The 17,871-nt window shown below is 45.2% G+C and overlaps 1 protein-coding gene across 1 annotated transcript in view; it reads left to right on the top strand.

The window, feature by feature from the left end:
• LOC138301063 (tyrosine-protein phosphatase non-receptor type 11-like) overlaps window positions 1-17,871 on the top strand; it is a 304,017-nt gene that overhangs the window by 260,547 nt on the left and 25,599 nt on the right. The window contains exons 12-14 of the mRNA XM_069241110.1: window positions 2,242-2,309; window positions 11,883-12,034; window positions 13,564-13,682. Of these exons, the coding sequence (XP_069097211.1) occupies window positions 2,242-2,309; window positions 11,883-12,034; window positions 13,564-13,682 (339 nt within the window). The remainder of the gene's footprint in view (window positions 1-2,241; window positions 2,310-11,882; window positions 12,035-13,563; window positions 13,683-17,871) is intronic.

Below are 17,871 nucleotides of genomic sequence, written 5' to 3'. Positions count from 1 at the left end.
ATTCAAGAGGCTCTACTGCCACCTATAGGCTGCCAAAGGAATTGGATATATTCTTTGATCATTGGAATCTGAGGCTTTGGAAAACAGCAGAGGGGTGGATAGTCTTGTAGAGAGCCGGAAAGTGCCTGTGGGCCGTAGTTTGGAGACCCTTGAATTAGGGGAAACTCATCCCTTTCTCTGAAAAAACATTGTCTTTCTAGTTTGACACTTGCCAAACTCCCTACCTCTCATGTGTCACCCTACGATCAGGAACAGATTCAGCATTTGGTATGCTTGTCTTACTGGAGCAAAGCCTGTAGACACTTTTTATCAGCTTACCACCATCATAGTTAGTGGGAACAGGCATTCTTAAAAATAACTCGTTGTCTTATACACCACCATTGGCTTATAAGTCTGTTAATCACTGGAAATCTCAATACCCTAAAATACTTTTAATTCTTCACATTTTCCAACACCTTCACTGTAGTATTGAGAGTCATAGGTCCCACAGAAATTCACCCACATCATGGCCCTCATTCTGACCTTGGCGGGCGGCGGAGGCCGACCGCCAAAGTCCCGCCGTCAGGTTACCGTTCCGCGGTCGAAAGACCGCGGCGGTAATTCTGACTTTCCCGCTGGGCTGGCGGGCGGTCGCCTTCAGACCGCCAGCCAGCCCAGCGGGAAAGAGGCTTCCACGATGAAGCCGGCTCGGAATCGAGCCGGCGGAGTGGAAGCTGTGCGACGGGTGCAGTTGCACCCGTCGCGTATTTCACTGTCTGCGCAGCAGACAGTGAAATACATTTAGGGGCCCTCTTACGGGGGCCCCTGCAGTGCCCATGCCAGTGGCATGGGCACTGCAGGAGCCCCCAGGGGCCCCACGACCCCCCCTACCGCCATCCGGATCTCGGCGGTCCGACCGCCGGGATCTGGATGGCGGTAGGGGGGGTCGGAATCCCCGCGGCGGTGCAGCAAGCTGCGCCGCCGCGGAGGATTCAATGGGGCCGCGGTACACTGGCGGGACCCCGCCAGTGGTGCCGGTCCGACCGCGGCTTTACCGCCGCGGTCGGAATCCCCATTGGAGCACCGCCGGCCTGTCGGCGGTGCTCCCGCGGTCCTCCGCCCTGGCGGTCAAAGACCGCCAGGGTCAGAATGACCCCCCAAGTGTCCTGTGCCTTGAACTCTACCTCTGCGTGACTGACTCTGCCCTCCACCACCTTGTGCCAGTTTCTTCCATGAGGTACTTCACTTTCACTCCACAGGGTAGCACCCTGCTGCTACAGACACTTTCTCCACCTTGTCTAATTTCTTCAAATTTGAGTCTGGTGCTCCCATTACCCCTGTCTGCCTCTCAGTTCTGTCACCTAGTATCTACATTTTCAGGCTCACCAGTCAGTTTTTTTCTCTTTGATTGGAGTTGAAAGGAGTGCTTTTTAGTTCCGTTTGAATGATTCTTGAGCATGATCAAATGTGGGATGATACACACTGTAGCTATATCCCAATAGTCTTTGTCAATTGCAGTACCTCAACCCTCTTCACTACAATGTGCGCCATGTACTAAGGCTGTCAGACTTGCTCCAGTCTGACAAAACCCTTTTTCCTCACTGGTATGTCTAGACTCAGATTGAACTGGATACATGTCCCCATCAAGGTTAGTATTGCCCATAGGCCCGAAGTTCTGAAAATTGAGCGCCTATCTCAGAAGCATGTTAAAGGTGTTGGGGAGAGGTCCTATTTCATCCTGAGAACATGCTAATACTTTCTATTTTTTGTGCACGCCATATTTTTTAATGTAGTATTAGATATACATGTGCAGAAAGTCCTGCTCTTCAAAGAAGTAAAGGATCAGACTGGAAATTGTTTATCATGTGGTATTTACTATGTTATGCTGTATCTTGGTTTCTAATCCAGTACCACCTTGTAGAGTAAGGCTTGAAACCTTCAGTGCCCAAAGGTTGTACATTGGCTTTGCAATTAACAATACAATTGAACTTTGGCAGGAGTGGTGAATTCCCCTACCCACTACCCAAGTCTCCATAGTACAGACCTCAGATTGCAGCCCTCAGATATATGGTCTGAGGGTTGGTTCAGGCTCAGGTTAGAGATCTGCTAATATAATGGTCTCTAGTTCACTGGAAGCACCAGCTCTGTATATCGAGATGCGGAGCTGTATTTTTCTCGTGCCTTTGGTCTTTTTATGCAGTTCAGATACTCTTCATGTCTCTGTTCCTTTTACCTGTGTACCACCAATTTCATCTCTTTTAGTGCTGGAATCGGACGCACAGGAACCATCATTGTGATTGATCTTTTGGTGGACATCATCTCCCGTAAAGGTTGGTTGGATGAGGGTGGTGCACATAACAACAGTGCATGGAGGATACACTGTATGGGAAGTTCGAGAGAAGTGCAAGGGGTGTGCACGCTGAAGTCTTATCTGCATGTGAACTGAGGGTAGTGTTCATTCTCCAGTCAAGGGGCGTGTTCTGAGAGCTAGGTGCGTATGTATGGAGGGTGTGTCCTCTGAGCATGGGGTGTGCTCACTGAGCTTTGGGTGCATGTGTGCTCGGGCAGAACGTGTTCATACTCCGCCGTGGCCATTTTTTCTGAAGTCTTGGTGCATGTGAGCTAAGGGTGTCCACAATTCGGACTTGGGGAGTGCTTTTTGAGATCTATGCGCATGTGTGAGTGCATCTTTGGGGTATATTCCCCTATTCAGCTATGAAAAGGTGCATATGTAAAAACATCTGAGCTACACAAAAAAGTGATGGGTAGAATGGCTGAGTTTAATCTCAGCCATTGGTATATATTCTGGGTTGCATTCAGTTGTTCTTTTGCTTACCTTGCCATCTCAGACCAAAGCCAGCAATATACAAATTAGTCTTGAGCCTGCTCCAGTAGGAAGAGTACAGTATGAAGTGTAGGCCCCCTCAGAATGGAAAAACAAGCAACCCAAGACCGTTTTCAGACTATTTTGATCTCTTTTATATGGTGTCACACTATGGTACACAAAAAGTTGATGGGTTTGAATGTTTGGATTAATCTCAGAGGTCTGAATGTAATGGTAATGAATGCTTAATGGGGACTGTGGGATTTCTGAGGAAGCTAGCTGTTCTGGAGATTTTCGAGTGTTCGGGCCTGATTGTGTTGGCGGTGTGTATACTCACGACAAATATAATAGTCCACCTGCCCGATTTAATTGCGGGTGGGCCATACGTTTGACTACGGCAGTGACTACTGTGTCACCGCCATAGCCAAACATCTCTAGTGGCCTGACGGAGTAAGAGTTGTCAGGAAAATGGTTACATATCCTCCCACCAAATCAGGATGGGCTGACATGTAGCCTGTCAGTGAGCGTCAGCAACATGTAAATAATGCTCCCTCTAGCCTGGGAGAGAACTCCCTTGGGAATGTGAGCATTCGTTTATTTTGAAAAATAAAATCCCATTTTAGGACTTACTTTTTAATTTAAAAAAAAAAAACACATTTCTGATGGATACATCTACCTGCAGATTCCTCACGTTTTGAATACTCCCGTACACCAGCATTCCACTGAAATTTTCTAAAAAGCTTTACCAAGTCAACTTCGGCATCTTCACAACCTTGCATGAGGTCTCTGGAGCCATAAGAAGCCTTCGTCAGCGTGCTGATTCAGTTCCCTTTTTTCTGCACTTTGATGTGTAACGGTTTTCTGTTGCTCTACATTAGCCAATGGTAGAATTCTTTCGACGTTTTCTGGAATTGCAACATTGTTTCAGGTAAAAATGTCTCCACCTCTGAAGTCTTGGTTCAAGCCTTATAAGGAGCGGAGGGTCAGATGTCTGTCACTGACCCTCATGACATTTGTCTTTGGTGCCTGAGTTCTGACAACAACATCGGACCTGTTCATCATGTCAAAAGATGAGTTCCAAGGCACAGAGAGAAATAGATGAAGCTGTTCATGGTCAAGGCGAGACGAGAAGTGGGGGCATCAGAAGTCTCCTCCTCGGTCATACTGTCTCCCCATTCAGTGAAGTCTGAGAAGGAAGCACAAGAAGCAGAGTCATGGTCCCCGGCATCATTCAAGAGACGAGTCACCAAAGTCATTGTCTCCACATAGGTCATCACAGGAAGAGTGACGTGAAAGAACTCTGTTGCCATCTCCAGTGGCTTTCTGGTGTCATCCTCAAGTCCAAGACTGACTTTGCCTAGACATCCTGATCGGACGCTGGTTGTGGTTCCAGTACCGCCACCTCAACAGGAGGAGTAGTATTCATCCTTCTCTGCTTCAGGAGTGGAGACACTCAATTTTCTTAATGCTGTGTTTAGCATTTATAATAGGGCATTGACTCCATCTGGTGCACCTGTGGCCCCAGCGATCTGCTTTCCTATTCCTTGGGACGATTTCTGGCACATTACCAACAGGCACCTTTTGTGCTGATCTCCCAGTTCCTGGCTGACTCTGGTGCCTCTTCTTGCCTGTCTAGCACATGTGCTGATGTCACTGTCGCTGTTGCTGACACTGCTGAGGCCATCATCGCCGATTCAGCTATGGAAGTCGAGGCATAGATCTCCGAGAGGCTCAGAGACTTCTTGAAGAGGAGCAGTATGAAAAAGATCCATCAGAAGTGGAGGAGAGTGAGATTGTGTCTCTGGATCCGGACTTTGAGAGTTAAGCAGAGGCAAGTGGTTTGGACACATCACCGTAATGGGAGTTATTGTCACCCAAAGGTATTCCTCCATTGGAAATTACATCTTACCATTCAGTCATTCGAAAGCCTGCAGATATGTTGGATTCCCTGCTTCCATCTACTGAGCTTAAATCTGACCTACTTACTGAGGTGTTGCACTCTACTTGGTCATCTTCAGAACCTTTGTTTGAGACCTTGAATGAACCAGTTTTGGACATTTAGCAGAAACCTAGGTCATCTTCTTCAGTTTCTAGGCGAATTGCCAGGATGTACAAGCTGGCTCCAGGAGATCTGTTCTTTCTGTCCTTTCTCCCTTCACCTGAGAGTTTGGTGGTACAAGCTTCCTGTTCTTCAAAGCTTACACCTGGATATTTTCCTTCGTCCCCAGCTGATAGGGAATCAAAAAAGAGGGAGCAGTGAGAAAAGAAAGTGATTTCATCTGACAGCATAGCATTAAAGTCCACAAACACACACTGTTTGTTAGGACGTTACATTCCTGCTTTATTGGACTCTGCTAAAGCTGTGGTTTCTTAACTTTTGAATGATGGACAGGCTCCAGCCCATCAGATCATCCAGTCGGGTCTGGACACTGCTGACTCTGTTGCTAGGGCAAGGGGTACGTCAGTCACCACCGGGAGACATGCTTGGTTGAGAGGCTCTATTTTCTCACAGGATGTGCAGAATAGTTTGATGGACTTGCCCTTCATTGGAGCTAGACTTTGTGGTGCTAAAACTGATTCTGCCTTGGAGAGGTTCAAGGAAAGTAAAGCAACTTATTGTTCCTGCTTTCTTCAGTCCCAGCCCAGGGATTACAAGCAGTTCAAAAAGTTCTGGAGCTTTGCCAGAAGCTTTTCTTTTCATGTCTGACAGCAGTATCAGCAGCAGCAGCCAGCCAACCCCTCTCCCCCCCCCCCTTATAGATGATATAGCAGACATGTGAGGGTTAACATTGAGCAGTTCCCCTTCCTCTATCTTCCTCTTATGCTCCTCCTCCTCTGCCCACACTGCAGGAAAGCAGTCCTAGTTTTTCCACCATAGAGCATGCTTTGCTGCGGGGGACAGGTGTACCAGTTTCTACAACCATGGAGGTCCATAACATCAGATCTGTGGGTGTTAGATATTGTGGAAAAGGGGTACTCCCTACCGTTCCAAGAATTTCTCCAGCTGTTTCCACCCCAGAAAAAGTTTATTTCTGCAGACCATCTACAGCTCCTCCATCAGGATTTTCAATCCATGCTTCAAAAGGAAACAATGGAGTTGGTTTTAGAGTAGGAGCAGGTTCAGAGATATTATTCACATTATTTCCTGATTCCCAAGAAGGAAAGACATTTGTGTCCGATCCTGGACCTTAGGATTTTGAACTGGTTTCTCAGGCAGGAAAAGTTCAAAATGCTAACCCTAGCTCACGTGCTTCTCACACTGGAGTAGACTTGATGGTTTCAGTCGACTTGCAGGGTGCATTCTTTCCCATCCCGATCCGGCAGTTGCAAAGGAAGTATCTCTGCTTCATGGTGGGGTCCCAACACTATCAGTTTGCGGTCCTCCCATTTGGTGGTGGCAGACCTCGGGCCTTCAGTAAGGTGGTGGCAGTGGTCGTAGCTCATCTCAGAAAGTTGAGTGTCAGTATTCCCTTACCTGGAGGAATGGCTGATGAAAGTCAATTCTCCAGAGTTGATGTTGCATCACTTGAAGTTAAGGACTCAGTGGTTGTCAAACCTAGTTTTTTCTTCTAAAACCAACTCAAATCTCACCTAGAGCCCTCATAGCGGTAGTGCTGGACACTACGGTGAGTCAAGCCTTCCCTCTTCCTCAGAGAATTCTGGACATTCAGGCTGTGACTCCGATGTTTCATAATGGAGCAATGATTCCAGTTCTGAACGCCTTGCGTGTGTTAGATCTGTTAGCCTACTGCATTCAATTGGTCAGTCATGCACACTGGCATATGATGGCCCCTCAGTGGTGCCACAGCAGGCAGTAGTTTCAACACAATAAAGATCTCCAGACGACTGTCAAGATCTCCAGAGACGATGCAGTGGATCTGCAATGGTGGAATGTGTGTCTGGCAATCTTACACATGGGAAGCCATTTCACCCTCCTCCTCCGGTAGCCACAGTTCTAACGGATGCCTCCACCTAAGGGTGTGTGAGTTCATTTGGGGTATCTGGAAGTCGAAGGCCTTGGGTCTCCAGAGGAACAGTTTTTGCACATCAGTCTGTTGGAATTGCAGGATATACATCTGGGTCCCAAGGCCTTTCACCCTTCCCTTCACTGTAAGACAATACAAGTCTTGACGTACAATACTACCACAATGTGGTACATGAACAAGCAAGGGGGCGTAGGGTTGTATCTTCTCTGCAGAGAGGCTCCGCGACTCTGGTCCTGGGCTCAGGATCGTCAGATTTGTGTAGTGGCAAATCATAAGTCCAGAGTTCTCTCCGTGCGTGCAGTCCTTTGGCATTTTTCTGCCGATCACTAGTGGCGTCTCCATCCGGAAGTAGTCCATCACATGTTTTGGTTATGGGAGACTCCTCAGATAGACCTTTTTGCCACTCTGCAGAATGCACACTGCCTTTCATTCTATAGCCTCCAGTGTCTGGTGCAGGGGGAATTGGGGGCTGCGTTTCAATTGCACTGGGGCTTCCAGCTGCTTTACGTGTTTTCTCTCACGCTCTTGATTACTCAGGTTTTGAGGAAGGTTTGCCTGGACCAGGCCCTAGTCATGTTAATAACCCCAGATTGGCTGCGAAGGGTGTCGTACAGACCTCCTTCACCACTGTGTGCCCTCCGCTCCATCTCACTCTCAGAGCATATCTCCTCTTGCAGTCGTAGAGGAAGGGTCTACACTCCCACCTCTAAAGCCTGCACCTACATGCCTGGAGATTGAACTGGGCAACCTGAGTTCATTTTGACTTCCTCCTGATGTAGTGGATGCTATTTTGTCTTCCAAAAGGGACTCTACTAAATCGGTTTCTGCTGGTAGATTGTCAAAGTTAATTCACTGGAGTAGTGATAACTCCATTGATCCTTTAAAGGCTCATTTATCTAATGTTTTGCTCTTTCTTTGGCACAGCAAGGTTGTGCGGTTGTCACGGTTAAGGGCTATTTGTCTGCCCTTTCACCTTTTCTATGTTTACCAGGTCAACCTTCTTTGTTCGTCTCATGTAGTATTATGGTTTATGAAGGGTCTTACAAATCGGTTTCCTCCCATACCGTGTATTATGCCTCAGTGGTATCTCAGTCTAGTTCTTACCTACTTAATGTGTTCTCCATTCAAACCTTTGTATAGTTGTTTTTTTGTGACTTCTTACTTTTAAGACAATTTTTCTTATTGCCATAACATCTTCAAGGCGAGTTAGTGAGCTTCAGGCTCTAAGTGTTAAGCCTCCCTTCACAAGTACCTTCCCTGACAAGTTGTCTCTGAGAACCAGGACTGCCTTCCTGCCAAAAGTGGTTACTTTCTTCCACTTGGATCAGTCCATCATCCTTCCCACTTTCTATCCTCCTCCCCACCCAGCTAAATAGGAGTAACAACTTTGTTAGGACTGCAAAAGGGCTGTCTGCCTTTATGTGGGCAGAACACGTGAATTCCAACTGGATGGCCAGCTTTTTGTGAGATATGTTAGCAAGATAAAAGGAAAGGCTATTCATAGAAGGACTTTGTCGAGATGGGTCATCCTTTGTATTACGATCTGCTACGCCATGGCACACAAAGAACCTCCAGAAAGTATTTGTGCTTATTCTACTAGAGCAAAATATTCCATCTCTGCTTTAGCTAGAGCAGCCCCTGTGGCAGATATTTGTGAGGCAGCCACCTGTGCCTCCTTTCACACCTTTGCGAAGTGCTGTTGTTTGGACTACAAAGTGAGGGATGGTCACTTTGCTTGCCCTGTTTTGTAGGATTTATTTGGTATAGGTAGAGGTGCGCCCACCTATGGCTGTGGGACTGATTGGGTACTCTATTCAAAAGGTGAGGAATCCACAGGTAGATATATCCATCAGAAGAACCAAGTTACATCTGTAGCGCTTTTTCTGGTGGATACAATGTCTACCTGCGGATTCCTCACGGAACCACCCACCTACCCATTGCTTGTCTGCATATACCAAAAAGGGTGTTGTTTGTTTTTATAAATAATATGAGTTTTTATTTGTATGTATTGAGTTTAAGATTCTATGAACTGTAATTACATTTTTGAGTTGGTTCAATCCGTTCGCCTCAAAGGCACTTGAAAAAAAAATGGATGGCAACCGACGTTGGCATAAGGGCTTCTTATGGCTCCTGTGGTGTCACGTGCGGTTGAATGCAAAGTTGTGAAGATTCCTAAGCCCTTGTCGGTGTGGGAGAGCTTTCAAGAAAATGCCTGTGGAATGTTGGGGTATGGGAGTATTCAGAAGGTGAGGAATCTACAGGTAGATACTGTATCCACCAGAAAAAGCAATAACTGGGGTAAGTAACGTGTTTGGTTGGTGCAGAGTACCATCATGCTAATGCAACCTTGCACCAAATGGCAATATGCATTGTCAGGAACTGTGTAACGGCGGTTCCTGACAAAGCTTCATAAATAATGCCAGCTTGGTGGTCATTTATTAATTTGGCAAGCGGTCCCTCCACCAGCGAGATGGAGTCATTTATTCTGTCTCCCTGGCGAAACAACTGGCTGTCCACTAAAATGTAATTTGGGCCCTTAGTCCTGAAAACTAAAACTTTGGAAAAAATAAGATGTTATTGTAGTTGTCTTAAAACAGGCCACCTGCTACTTCATTCTATTCAGTTCAGGTTTGAACTGATGGCCGAGACAGTAACTGCATGTATTGCCATTTGAAAACTGAATTCTTACTCACAGATTCTAGTAATGTCTGCATATCGCTCCAAATTGAACTTGCATGCTGCATTATATTTGCTGCATCAAAACATTCTACTTACTTGTATAGGCAGCAGAGGACTTCCATTCTGTCGCTGCAATGTGCTTTCCACGAGAGAACCCACCATTTCATCCTAATGAATTTTCAATTCTCAAGGGTGGGTTCCTCTAAGCACCCCTCCTTAATCAATAATGTTCATCATAGATAAGACTCCTCTATTTATGCTTGATTGCGCCCATTGGACGTACGTAGCGTTTTGGGCAAATAGGATACAAATCCTGATAAAAGTAGTGCCATCGCATCTTATCTTCAAACCCCCCCCCCCCCCCCGCTTAAGTGTGATAAGTTAGCACTGGGCAACACAGAGTGTTTTGGACTGGTTATAGAACAAAGTTGCAACTCTAATGCTACCCCTACCACTCTTTCAAAATCCTTAGGCAACCTTATTATGATCAAAGATAAATGTATGGACCTGAACATGGGTTTGGGCAGGATCCTTTCCCTTAAGCTGCATTTGGAATTTCATGATGAATTGATTCTTTTTTCCATCTTTGTCTGATTAAACAGATTTTAATGGTTATTAGAGTGTAGTACAAGGCCACAGTAGTGGAAGACTTGGAAAAATGCGGGCGTGATTGCACCCCACATGCTTTCTAAGGTCCTTCTTGGGCATCTGGGATTCTCTCTAGTTGTCCTCATTTTTGGTGATTGAGAATTGATCATAGAGAGAAAGCTCCAGTTGCCATCTATTACTAGAAAAAAGTTTATACCTTGTTTGAGGTTCATTGCCGAAGAGTGCTGCTAAGGACCACCGACGGCGACATGCTTAGAGCACTCCTGGTCTAAATGAAACAATCCCCACTCCATTAACCTGTGTTATGATCTGGTCACTGCGACTTAGCCAGTCTGCCTCGAATCAACAAAATGACTGTGACCAGTTGTCACTGGCCTGACCATCATTTGATTACGTGTAGGAAAAGGCAGCAATAACAACCCTACAAGCCCTGAATAATTCCAAGAACACCCAAACGCTCCTCAATATGGCTACCATTGATCATAGGACTTAATGTTATTTACAAAACATTGACCAAGCAAGTAAACACTCTAAATGTATAAATATGATTGGGGCACATTTCGGCCCTAGAGGATGCTAGCCCGTATCATTTTACAGGTAGGCACAGACAACCTTAGGACCCACAAGAAAAGAGCTCACAATAGCAACCGACTGTGGTGCGGTGGTCATCAGAAAATTATGTGCCTGGTAGGAACCATGGATGCATGAAAGAACGGTTTTGTGCCAAATCGGAAATCATACCCATCTCACTCCTATCTTGACCTGAAAAATGCGCACCAACACCCTATCACAAAAAGAATAGCAGCAGTGTAAAATACTGCGCAGAAAAGAAATCCCAGCACTGGTCCTGTGCCAGTTAACTGATATTCAGAAAGTATGTGCAGTGGAATAAATTCACATTGAAACTGCTGTCAGTATGGCAGGAATGCTGATGTCTTATGCTCGGATACTGCTATCATAAGGATGCCATTAAAATCCAAATTCTGCTTTCATACACCATGGTACCGCCAATATTATCAGGGTGATACTAATTGAAAGTATCTCCCTTTGGTTCTGCTCCAGTGGAGAAGCTTGGCCCACAAACACTGCGCGGGTGAAGTATTATGTGTGGGCATTATGGCAGCCTGCTAGGGGTGCTCCTGATATAGACGAGGCCCGTGGCTCGGTGTGCCTGGTCCACTGCTCCAGGTGCCACAGGGATGCATTTTTGGAACCAGGGATGTGCTGCTTTTTCTCCAGGGGGTGTCACGTGCTTCTGAATGTGCTGCTCGTTGCCAGACTGTAGCCTCGGATACTTCCAGAGTGAGGCCTAGTGTGATGATTAGTTCTAGGTTGCTGCCGGTGGTGGCTCTTAGAGATGCTCTGTGGTAAGAAGCAGCACCACGAGAGCACTGTTGGCAGCTCCTCAGTGGTACTGATCAGTGCTTACAAATGTGTTGCCTATTTCCAGGTTGCAGCACCAGGGGCTTGGCATGCAGGGGATCTGCTCAATGCCACAGGTGCTGTTGTAATGCTTCCAAGGTGCCTGCTCAGTGCAAGGTACAGCACACATGGCATCGTCTTGGTATCAGGACAAGCAGGGTTTGTTTATGTAGTCAACCACCTACTTTGTGTACTTTTCCTCCATGGTTAACGTGTGTACCGTGGGCTTATTATACAAATACTTCACGCTGGCACTTCCTGCCTCTGGTCCTACCCTTCTAGGCTGCTGCTCTGTGAGAAGGGTGCATACAAGGAGGCCCCCTCACCTGACAGCTCTGGCTTTGACCCTCATGCTCTTGTTTTTTTTCCCACCTTTCCTCCAGGTTTGGACTGCGACATTGACATACCCAAAACTATCCAGACTGTGCGGCGGCAGCGGTCAGGCATGGTGCAAACAGAAGCACAATACAAGTTCATTTATATGGCTGTGCAGCAGTACATTGAAACTATGCAGCAGCGGCTTGAGCAAGAGCAGGTGGGTTGTATATGTTGCAACTATTCTGACACTCTTGTCGAGGACTGCGCTAATGGTCCGCCGGGTCTCAGGCACTGGCTTCTCCTCCTGCTCCTCTGCACCTACAGAAGCCCCTGCTCCATGCACTGTAAGTGGAAGCCTCTCTTTAGACTGATGGATCTCAAACCGATGTGCATCTCCTTGTCTCTTTCTAACCACTGGAAGATCCCAGACCAGGATTTGAAAAATGTAGGAACCTTGTAACCCTGCTGTGTTTTGGGAAGAATTGCCTTAAATAGGTCCTGATAATGTAGAGTGGATCGAGGTTCTACTGAAGCTCAGGTAGGGTTGAACGGGTTAAAATTAAGACTATAGACTTATTATTTGTATTTTTTTTTTTTATCCCTCCTTAGCTTTTTTCTTGAAGTCCTTCCCTTCAGCACCCCATGTGGGTGCATGCCAGACTTTGAAGCCCCCGGTTAGGACTCTTACTTTTTAGTCACTTGATTTTTTTTTTTTTGTTGATTTTTTTAGTGCAGTGGGTTTCCGATTTTTGTGTGGTGTACGCATGTTTAGTAGGAATGGGTCTTCATTTTAATGTTTAGCCATGACGGTAATAAATCTTCAGTAGTTACAGTCCATTATACCTATACCAATTGTGAATATCTTATGGACTGGACATTTCTGCGTGAGGTGGACTTCGAATCTAAGCCCGTCATGAGCTTGGCCTGACCCAGGGTCAGCCGTAGCCTAGAAGTACTCAGACTGACTCTTCATCTCTTCTACTGGGGGCCCATTATTACGTAGACCCTCTGCCCAGAAGGGTTCTGGATGAGCCGCAAGAGGGCTTTTAATCTGAAACAACATAGGCCAGGCCTGATACAGTCACCAGCGAAACCAGTACCTCTACCCCGGGGATACACAGGCCTACTCTTCATCTTTGCCTCAGACCGTTCAGGGAAACCCCATAAGCCTGAGCTATGTTTATGAAGTTGACACATTCTCTACTTGTGAAGTAGACAGGTGAACCAAGAATTTCTGTCTGGGAGACGCTAACTGACCAAGCGTCTGTGGAAGGACTGCGAGTTGACACAGTATCTGCTCCTGGGAAGGCCCAGGCCTACCCATTGTGTGTGAGGGCCAAAACGTACCCATTCTCTCATCCTGAGAATGCCATAGTGGTTCAAGAGTATCTGCATGGGATTCCCCTGGCAAACCCAGCATCTCTGCTTGTTAGGGCCGTGGCTGTCCCATCATCTGTCTGGGAGGCCCTAGTTGCTCCAGTGGTTGTGGGAGGACCATGACCTCCAGCTCCATAATCATCTGCCAGAGAGGGCCCAAGCTGACCCATCATCTCTGCTTTGGAGTGCCATGGTGGGCCTGACACAGTGTCTTATGCGTTGGAAGGCCCAAATGGTTCTGGGAGAGCTAGTGCCAGTCCAAAGTGAGCATTTCCTAATAAGTGATCATATATTCTTGAGAGAACACTCATTTCCCTTACAAAATTATCATCCATCAAAGAGTTTATTATTTCTCTGTCTTGCTTTTAGATGAATACCAGGAAGGAAAGAGAGTACTCCAATATCCAGTACACACCATCAGAGAAAGGAAAGACGAAACCACTACCACCACCTGTCAGGACACAGCCCGCCACCCGGACACAGCCCACGTAAGCACACTTGTACTAGTCCCTACTGAGCATCTGCTTCTAGTGAAGCATTGCAGTATATTTTGTCATTGCTGGAGCTTTTTGTTGACCCCTAGTACTGGGACTAGCAAGACAAAAATGTGACCGTATTGTGGTCCTCGGGTAGAGGTGTGTGGCTGGCCCTTTACTAGAGTAGCAGGTGTCCTGCCGACAAGGACTGAGCTACGTGGCATTGATATGTAGGAATCAGGATATTTGAAAAATATTGGGTTCTGATGATCAGGATGTGAATGGTTTCTTTAGGCTGTTTTATTTAAGAGTTGCCATAACAGTAGGAGCTGTAGGTGTGGATTGAGCTAGAACAGGTGTCCCCAGCACGTAGCTTGGGAACCCTGGTAGCTCACCGGTACATTGGAAGTAGCTCTCAGAAGTGCGGGCCAGCACAGAATGTAATTCAGAGGGTCTATCCACATTAAAGATTGTAGCACTACACATGTCTGAATCCTTAGAGTGGTAGTCATCCAAACCAGTGGGTGGACTTGCAACATGAATACCTGTCTCTACTCTCAATTTTGCAAAGTCACATGAAGCACTGTCGCTTTTCAAGACCATCTCTATCAGTCATATAATTTGTGTGTAAAAGATGACATGATCTTTGGGTGTTTTTACACAAAATAAATTGGCCATGTTTGATAGAAAACATGTGTATTTTGAGCTTGAGATATGCTGATGTTTGAAAACAAAATGATTGAAAATCAAAAACATTTTTAAAGCAGCTCTTAGAATGATAATTCATTCTGTGTTTGGTGAACTTATTGCTGTTAGTATTTCCTTCGTGCCAAGGGCCAACTGCTGCTGTTGCTGTGTTTCATTCGTTAAGGGGAGTCTTTTTATTTTGATTAAGCTTATCGCGACATTGCTGTGGGTATCCCAGTCTTATGCATTGAGGTAGTGGGTGTTCTGTCGCAATATTGAATTTTAAAAATTGTTCTTCGCGTACATTATATCCAGAATATCGATGGACACAGCATCATAGAGATAAGTGTGTCTAGGTAATATTTAAGGTATATCTTAAACAAATCGCTTCAAGGTATATAGAAATGAAGTTCAGAATATTAAATCTATACTTATGTATAATTACCTTCATGATATTTTGTAATCCGTATTCTGGATATAGAATTTTGGCTGAAAGTATTTTGTCGCTCAGTAGTGTGAAGAACAACTGAGTGGCCGCATCTGAAGGGGGCACTGTTGCAACAATAATCAAAGCCATTTTTGCTCAAGACTATTTTTACTGGTCAGAAGTAGCTGTCATTCTAGAAATATTTTGAGGCCCCTGTGCTAGAATGTGAAAGCTGTGTATTTGAGAACATCACAAACCACCTAATGGATATTAACTAAGCCTCTCACATTCACCATCCTACTCACCTGTACCAGATTCGTGACCCTGCCCTTATTCCATCAAATTCCTATCATGTGATTTCTCATACATAGAAGTCTCTATTCAGTCTTGAGTTATCAGCAACATGTAAGGCCACCAAATGCCCTCCGAATCCTATCCTCTGCTAGGGAACCAGAGAATATATTTCCATGTTTGCCTCCTGTAGCTGTGATTAGCCTTTTATTTACTGAAAGTTTACTTCCCTTGAGCTGGAAGTGGTATCGTCATCCCACTGTATATTTTGACCACTCACAGGCCAATTGCAAACAGCACATATCCAAAATAAAGGAGAAAATGTGCTAGTATGAGTTCAGAGTTTTCGGACGACTGCTTTTTTAAAAGTATTGGCAAAGCCCTCCATAAAATTGAGCTTCACAAGCATTTAAAAAATGGTTCGGAATACTAGTCAGTACTGTCATGAGCGAATCTCATCAGTCAAGAATCCTTCTAAAAAGATATTTGTGATAATACCATGCTTTTGTCCATCCTGCTGCTAATACTTCTGTTATTCTCACTCAGCAGCTCTGTTTTGATTTCTTCCATTAAAATTAAGAAATTACTTAACGTTACAAGCAAGTGGTCAGGTATAAAAAGGCACGAACACTTGCGTACCCACTTGAATATTCACAGTTCCGTATGATGCTCAGGAGAGGACGAAGGGGCCAACTCAAACCTTCCTATAAGTAGCACAAGGCTTCTAGTCACAATTACAGGTAACCCCTTGAGCAACCAAAGTATTATTCCACACCATTTAGTCCACGTATTCCAAACTGGTCTTTTGTGCGTAGTATTTGGGTTCTTGAATATCAAAGTGTCGCCTTGATTGTAACGAATGTAGTCATCACAATAATGCCTTGATAGCAGCAGTGTAGCTGCCTTGATTACGTGTGTTTCGTGGCTGTGGTTTGGTCACCTACAACTTCATCAGGGCATAAACCTACTCCTTTCACAAATGACATCTGAGTACTGATTGGAAGGTTACATACAGGGAGTGCAGAATTATTAGGCAAGTTGTATTTTTGAGGATTAATTTTATTATTGAACAACAACCATGTTCTCAATGAACCCAAAAAACTCATTAATATCAAAGCTGAATATTTTTGGAAGTAGTTTTTAGTTTGTTTTTAGTTTTAGCTATGTTAGGGGGATATCTGTGTGTGCAGGTGACTATTACTGTGCATAATTATTAGGCAACTTAACAAAAAAAAATATATACCCATTTCAATTATTTATTATTACCAGTGAAACCAATATAACATCTCAACATTCACAAATATACATTTCTGACATTCAAAAACAAAACAAAAACAAATCAGTGACCAATATAGCCACCTTTCTTTGCAAGGACACTCAAAAGCCTGCCATCCATGGATTCTGTCAGTGTTTTGATCTGTTCACCATCAACATTGCGTGCAGCAGCAACCACAGCCTCCCAGACACTGTTCAGAGAGGTGTACTGTTTTCCCTCCTTGTAAATCTCACATTTGATGATGGACCACAGGTTCTCAATGGGGTTCAGATCAGGTGAACAAGGAGGCCATGTCATTAGATTTCCTTCTTTTATACCCTTTCTTGCCAGCCACGCTGTGGAGTACTTGGACGCGTGTGATGGAGCATTGTCCTGCATGAAAATCATGTTTTTCTTGAAGGATGCAGACTTCTTCCTGTACCACTGCTTGAAGAAGGTGTCTTCCAGGAACTGGCAGTAGGACTGGGAGTTGAGCTTGACTCCATCCTCAACCCGAAAAGGCCCCACAAGCTCATCTTTGATGATACCAGCCCAAACCAGTACTCCATCTCAACCTTGCTGGCGTCTGAGTCGGACTGGAGCTCTCTGCCCTTTACCAATCCAGCCACGGGCCCATCCATCTGGCCCATCCATCTGGCCCATCAAGACTCACTCTCATTTCATCAGTCCATAAAACCTTAGAAAAATCAGTCTTGAGATATTTCTTGGCCCAGTCTTGACGTTTCAGCTTGTGTGTCTTGTTCAGTGGTGGTCGTCTTTCAGCCTTTCTTACCTTGGCCATGTCTCTGAGTATTGCACACCTTGTGCTTTTGGGCACTCCAGTGATGTTGCAGCTCTGAAATATGGCCAAACTGGTGGCAAGTGGCATCGTGGCAGCTGCACGCTTGACTTTTCTCAGTTCATGGGCAGTTATTTTGCGCCTTGGTTTTTCCACACGCTTCTTGCGACCCTGTTGACTATTTTGAATGAAACGCTTGATTGTTCGATGATCACGCTTCAGAAGCTTTGCAATTTTAAGAGTGCTGCATCCCTCTGCAAGATATCTCCCTATTTTTGACTTTTCTGAGCCTGTCAAGTCCTTCTTTTGACCCATTTTGCCAAAGGAAAGGAAGTTGCCTAATAATTATGCACACCTGATATAGGGTGTTGATGTCAGTAGACCACACCCCTTCTCATTACAGAGATGCACATCACCTAATATGCTTAATTGGTAGTAGGCTTTCGAGCCTATACAGCTTGGAGTAAGACAACATGCATAAAGAGGATGATGTGGTCAAAATACTCATTTGCCTAATAATTCTGCACTCCCTGTATATCAAACTGTAATCACAAATATACAGTAGGGATTTTACAAATTCCTCACAGGGTTTTTATTATTAAGGAGAAAGCTATACTGCCTAGCAAAGAGAAATATCAGGTCCCTGGCCAGGAGGAGGCCGGGTTAGACTCGTGCTGCAGTAAATAACACACGTACAGTCAGCAATTTGTCTTGAAGTAAGGTGAAAACAAACAAGCACCAA

This window comes from Pleurodeles waltl, chromosome 6, assembly GCF_031143425.1.
Source record: "Pleurodeles waltl isolate 20211129_DDA chromosome 6, aPleWal1.hap1.20221129, whole genome shotgun sequence".
NCBI classification, from domain to species: domain Eukaryota; kingdom Metazoa; phylum Chordata; class Amphibia; order Caudata; family Salamandridae; genus Pleurodeles; species Pleurodeles waltl.
This window is presented reverse-complemented; position numbering and strand designations above follow the sequence as displayed.